Source organism: Prosopis cineraria, unplaced genomic scaffold (assembly GCF_029017545.1).
Source record: "Prosopis cineraria cultivar Desert tree isolate PC_DT_omini unplaced genomic scaffold, ASM2901754v1 PC2, whole genome shotgun sequence".
NCBI classification, from domain to species: Eukaryota; Viridiplantae; Streptophyta; class Magnoliopsida; order Fabales; family Fabaceae; genus Prosopis; species Prosopis cineraria.
The window spans coordinates 20,226,338-20,231,912 of NW_026555333.1; the positions used below are offsets into that span (position 1 = coordinate 20,226,338).

The 5,575-nt window shown below is 30.6% G+C and overlaps 1 protein-coding gene across 2 annotated transcripts; it reads left to right on the forward strand.

The window, feature by feature from the left end:
- Positions 1–2,935: 2,935 nt before the first annotated feature.
- Positions 2,936–5,575, forward strand: LOC129303240 (cytochrome P450 71D10-like). 2 transcript variants are annotated; one of them, XM_054942419.1, is made up of 3 exons: positions 2,936–3,283; positions 3,468–4,115; positions 4,826–5,575. In XM_054942419.1, exons 1-3 carry the CDS (start codon positions 3,029–3,031, stop codon positions 5,456–5,458), a joined length of 1,536 nt encoding a protein of 511 aa, XP_054798394.1. In that variant the 5' UTR covers positions 2,936–3,028; the 3' UTR covers positions 5,459–5,575. The 2 variants fall into 2 exon arrangements, with proteins under 2 accessions (XP_054798394.1, XP_054798395.1); XM_054942420.1 differs by having other exon boundaries at positions 2,937–3,283; positions 4,838–5,575.

Here is a 5,575-nt window from a genome sequence, read left to right on the forward strand (position 1 = left end):
ATGAAATTTTCAAATCTCTATAAATTGTTAAGATAATTATTTTGTTGCAGGTTGATAAGACTCTTTTGTTATGATGATTATAAGTTTTTACCATATTCTGTGGGTGATAAAAGTTCCCATTGGCGTATCAAATAAATTTTCAATATATAAAAGAACATATATTAAAATAAAATATTTTATAAATAATTTAAGGTTTCATATGGTGAAGATAATATGGAATTTTAAAAGGTAATAAGGTCATTTGAATTATTTGAATATCCACGAATGATAATAAATCTCCATAGATATATTAGAAATTGTTTTAAAAGAAATATATTTAATAATAATACTTTTCTATGTTGCCAAAGTGAATTTTTAAAAATAAAGAAAAAGTATAATAGAGAAAATAGTTTTAAACATATAAATGGGAATAAGAAAATTATCTTTACAAATTAAATCATACCAACTCACAGTTTATAAAAATTATTTTGTTTGCGATTGATAAGTTATTGTTATTCCTCTTTTATGAAAATTTTAAATAAATAAAACCATAGACAATGTTCTAAATATGAACTACATGAACTTTGATCCCCATCACAGGGTACGGCCTCAGAATTGAATTCTGAGTCAAGTCCTTCCTCATTAATAAATAAATATTTCTCACTTAATTCTTATCTTTTTTTAAAACATATAAATATAAAAAAGGATAATTAAAATAATCATAAAGTTATATTAATATAGTACAACAAACTTCAGGTAACCGTTCTAACGAATGGGTGTTGTGGGGTGTCTAACATCTTTCCCACACTCAATCGACTTCTGAACTTATTTTCTGTTTTAGCAGACCATCCTTATCCTCCTTTAAACGATTTTTTAAGATTTTTCTCAAAATTTTAGTGGCAACTCCTGACACTATTGTCGAATAGTACCAAAATTAATAAAAACTAGATTTTGTAGTAAAGTGCAACCTAAGTCATCTCCCTAAGAGTCAATAGAGTAACTATTTGAATTATGATTATGAAAAGATAAATAATAGAGGGTTTTTATGATGAAATTAAAAAATAAATTAGAAATAAATAAATAGAGGAAATTCAACTAAAAAAATTACTAAAAACAAGCAGCACAATCAATCACAACCTCATCACTTAAATTTAATCTTCCTCGTCCACAAATTAACTAAATTTTATTTAACTTTATTATTCTGGTTTTATTATATATTTCTCAAATTATCATTCAAAAATTAAACAAGAAATTAAGTTATAAATTAATTAAAATCTCCCTTAACCCACAACCTAACAACTATTTTATGTTAGCCACACAAAAAACAAAACATGGATAATCACTCAAGTTAGGCCAAATTACTCTTATGTTACTATATCAATCGATTATAGCAAGCAAAACCTCAAATAAAATTTATAATTCAAAAATTATGCAATAAAGCTACTCTAATTAGCAATAACAATTAAAACATAAAATTCAGAGGTAGAGAGAAGAAGAGAAAATTGGAATAAAGTTAAAATAAAATCTTTCCTAAATATTAAAGACTCTAATTAAAATTTAAGATCATAATTTGTGATTGATCACACTAAAAATTTAGCTCTCTATAAAACTAAAAATCAAATAGTATAAAATGAGAAATTGACAAGCCATCACTGAAGAAATTGAAGAAAAAGATGAACCGCGATCGCTGCTACCCTGTTTTTTCTTTTTTTTTTCCGTCCAAGTCATTATTTTTCTCTCTTATGCGGCGCAGCTTTCTTTATATATATAAATAGCGTTGCGTGCATGTTCGTGCGGCAAAAGAAAAACTAATAACAAAATGATAAAACTATTTTAAATTATTTTAATTAAAAATTATACTAAATAATCCAAAATAAATTTAAATAAAATTTTAAAAATTTAATTCTTGATTTGTCTTCCAAATATGCTCATATTCTTCTTATCTAAAATAATTTTTATTGATATCTTTTAAATTTGGTCTATAAATAAAATAAAATTAAATAGCAACTGTGTACAAATATTAAAGATATCATTTATATTTTAAAATTAAAGATTTAGTTAGTTAAAATCTCAAAACTAAATATTGGCTAATAAAATTAATAATATCTAATTAAACTCAATTAGCATCAAATAAATATTTAAAAGTTTAAATTAAAAGTATAAAAATATATAAAATTGCTATTCAACTCTCATTTCTTCGATCTTCTTTCTGAAGGTCGAAACCTCCGCTCTCGTGCCGTCCGTGTTGCATTTTCCGAGTGTGACACATACCTTTTTACATTTTTAAATGTATTTTTTATAATTAATATTAGACTATTAATTAATGTTTATTATTTTAAATTTTAATCTCAACTAAAGTCTAGCCCAAGCCTAAAATACTTCAATAAAATCCTTAATATTACTTTTCTCAATTTTGTTAATTATTTTTAGAGTAAAAGATGGCCCAAATTAAGGAGAAGTGTGTTGCTATTATTGATTGAGCAGAATCAAATATTTCACAACTTACCAGTAAAACATGTTTCTTTTTTATTGATTTAAAACAAGTTTATTTTTATTACAAAAATTAAGATAATTTATAATAAAATTTAATTCGTATTAGCATTATTTACAATATATATACTTTGATGTTTATTTATAACAAAAATTAAATATTTTTATTTTTGATATAATATTTATTTTTATTTATAAATAATGAAATTAAGAATGTGACTTACTGTCAGGATGTGAAAGGAAAAAAGAGTTAAAAAATATTAAAACTTAATTTATGTATCAACCAAACCGAGATCTGAATAAAGAATTGATGAAGTGTCATTTCTTATGCCGATTGGTTTTGTTTTGTTCATATTCGGATCAAAAGCGAATCAAACTCCACCTTTGATCACCTTATATGTCACTATCACACTGTTACACATTCTTCGGTTATTTATTGGGGTTCAATTCTCCGCGAAATGTTTATCTTCAGCTTAGTGGTGAACGCTGTTCTTCTTCTTCTCCCCCCCCCCCCCCCCGGGCCGGGTGGAGTAGTCAAAGCTTCTTTTCCAAGCCAACAATGGAGTCGGAGCTCCAAATTCCTTCACCTGCTGCAATCGTTTCCTTCTTCCTCTTCTCGTTCACGGTAGTTTGCATATTTTGGAGATTTAAGACCAGAAATCCAAACTCAAAGTTGCCCCCCGGGCCACCTAAGATACCTATCCTTGGGAATATGCACCAGATTGGAGCCATGCCTCATCAAAACCTGGCGAAATGGGCAAAGAAATATGGGCCTTTAATGCATCTAAAGCTTGGAGGACTCTCAAGCATAGTGGTATTCATCCGGATTTGCTTGATATTTTGACTTACTTAATTTCTTAATTATTGTTTTTAATATGGAACTTAGAGTCTTACAATCATCATTTATTTGTTTGGGCGCTTTTGTTTTGTAAAGCTTATACAGTTTTGCAATCAAATTACTGAATTACTGTGTACTTTCTCTCTTGATTCTTCACTAGGTATCCTCTCCTGAAATGGCCAAAGAAGTGATGAAAACCCATGATATCATCTTTGCAAATAGGCCTTATGTTCTTGCTGCAGATATTATCACTTATGGCTCCAAGAGCATGAGCTTCTCTCCATATGGGAGTTACTGGAGGCAGATGAGGAAGCTTTCCACTTTTGAGCTTCTGACGCCGAAGCGTGTGGAATCTTTTCGACCCATTCGGGAAGAAGAGGTTTCAAAACTTGTCAACGAGATAGCTCTGAGTGAAGGGGCAGTAATCAATCTTTCTAAGAAGGTCAACTCAATGGCCTATGGCATGACCGCTAGGATAGCTTTTGGAAGGGAATCTAAAGATCAGGAAGCTTATATAGAACTTATGAAGGAAGTTCTGAAGTTAGTAGGAGGGTTCTCTCTGGCTGATTTGTATCCATCCATTGGAGTTCTTCAAGTATTGACAGGTTTAAGGTCTAAGGCTGAGAAGGTTCATCAAGAAATGGACAGGATACTTGGGAGCATTGTAAGAGATCACAAGGACAGAGATACACAAACAGAAGCAATCCATGAAAAAGCAGAAGATATCGTTGATGTTCTGCTGAAGCTTCAGAAGCAGGACAACCTTGAACATCCTCTGTCTGATGAAATGATCAAAGCAACCATTTTGGTTAGAATCTTGCTACTATGACTATCTTTTCATATTTGAAACCAAAATAGGGGGGAAATTAACTATCAGATATTAATTGACTAGAAGGGTTTTTGAGAAACGAGATATGCATAGGAACCATATTCATTCTTAATACTAGCATTTTATATGATGTGATACTTTAAATAATTTCATCTTGCTAAGTCATTTTAATTTCACTTTGCTACTTTAAACCATGTTTCTTAGGTTTTGTAGAAGTACCTTCTTTTTCCTTTGTTTAACTACTATTTAATTTTGGCAGAAATGTTAGATATGAACTCGTAGTTAACCATTTAGTGATTTTATAGAAGTGCAGTTCTATGTGATCGCTAATGCAAAATTGAAGGCAATCAAACGAAAATCTGTTTGGCCTTGGAAACTATAAAACATACCTTCATTTTCAGTTTCATGTATGCTATTGTAAAGTAGAATCATTAGATCTATGTTGTTGACAAAATAGTCTACAACAATTCTAATTACTTCACCGTATTTATTTCCTAAATCAAAACATACTTGGAAGAAGCAGCACATCAGATTAAACTTGCAAAAAATGATTGGAGTGACAGAAGCAAAACTCACATCTCTTGAAAGTTCAGATCTTGAATTTGAACCATTTTTGTCACTTCAAGTTAGAATCATCTGTGAGTAGAAGCTACTGCTATAAGCAATTGTTGATATTCTTTTAATGATAGTATATTGTACAGGACATATTCAGTGCCGGAAGTGGAACTTCATCAAAAACCATAGAGTGGGCAATGGCAGAGCTGGTAAAAAACCCATGGGTGATGGAGAAAGCACAAGCTGAGGTGAGAGAAGTCTATGAAGGAAAAGGTTATGTAGATGAAGCAAGCGTTCATGAACTGAAGTACTTGAAGGCAATCATCAAAGAAACATTGCGTATGCATCCTCCGGTTCCATTGTTACTCCCAAGGGAATGCAGTGAGAGATGTGAGATTAATGGATATGAGATTGCACCTAAAAGCAAGGTGATGGTTAATGTATGGGCAATAGGGAGGGATCCTGAGTATTGGCTTGAAGCTGAGAAATTTTACCCAGAAAGATTCCTTGATAGCTCAGTGGATTACAAAGGAGCAGATTTTCAGCTCATTCCATTTGGTGCTGGAAGGAGGATGTGTCCTGGCATAACATTTGGTATTGCTAATGTTGAACTTTCACTTGCAAATTTGCTATTCCATTTTGATTGGAAGATGCCTAATGGGGAAAAGCCTGAAGATCTAGACATGAATGAATCCTTTGGCATGTCTTTGAAGAAAAAATATGATTTGGAACTAGTTCCTGTAAAATATAGCTCATCTGCAATGTAAGACTATATAATAAAGCTATGACCAACTAATGAGGATCAGGCGGAGCATGGTAGAGGTTTAAAGTTTAAATCCTCATGATATATATATATATATATATATATATATTTATATTTTCTA

Excerpts from the sequence above, each read along its gene's own strand:
- LOC129303240 (XM_054942419.1), top strand. The coding sequence starts at position 3,029 with ATGGAGTCGGAGCTCCAAATTCCTTCACCTGCTGCAATCGTTTCCTTC. Across the intron at positions 3,284-3,467 it reads GAGGACTCTCAAGCATAGTG|GTATCCTCTCCTGAAATGGC; the intron begins GTATTCATCCGG and ends ATTCTTCACTAG. Across the intron at positions 4,116-4,825 it reads TGATCAAAGCAACCATTTTG|TATATTGTACAGGACATATT; the intron begins GTTAGAATCTTG and ends TTTTAATGATAG.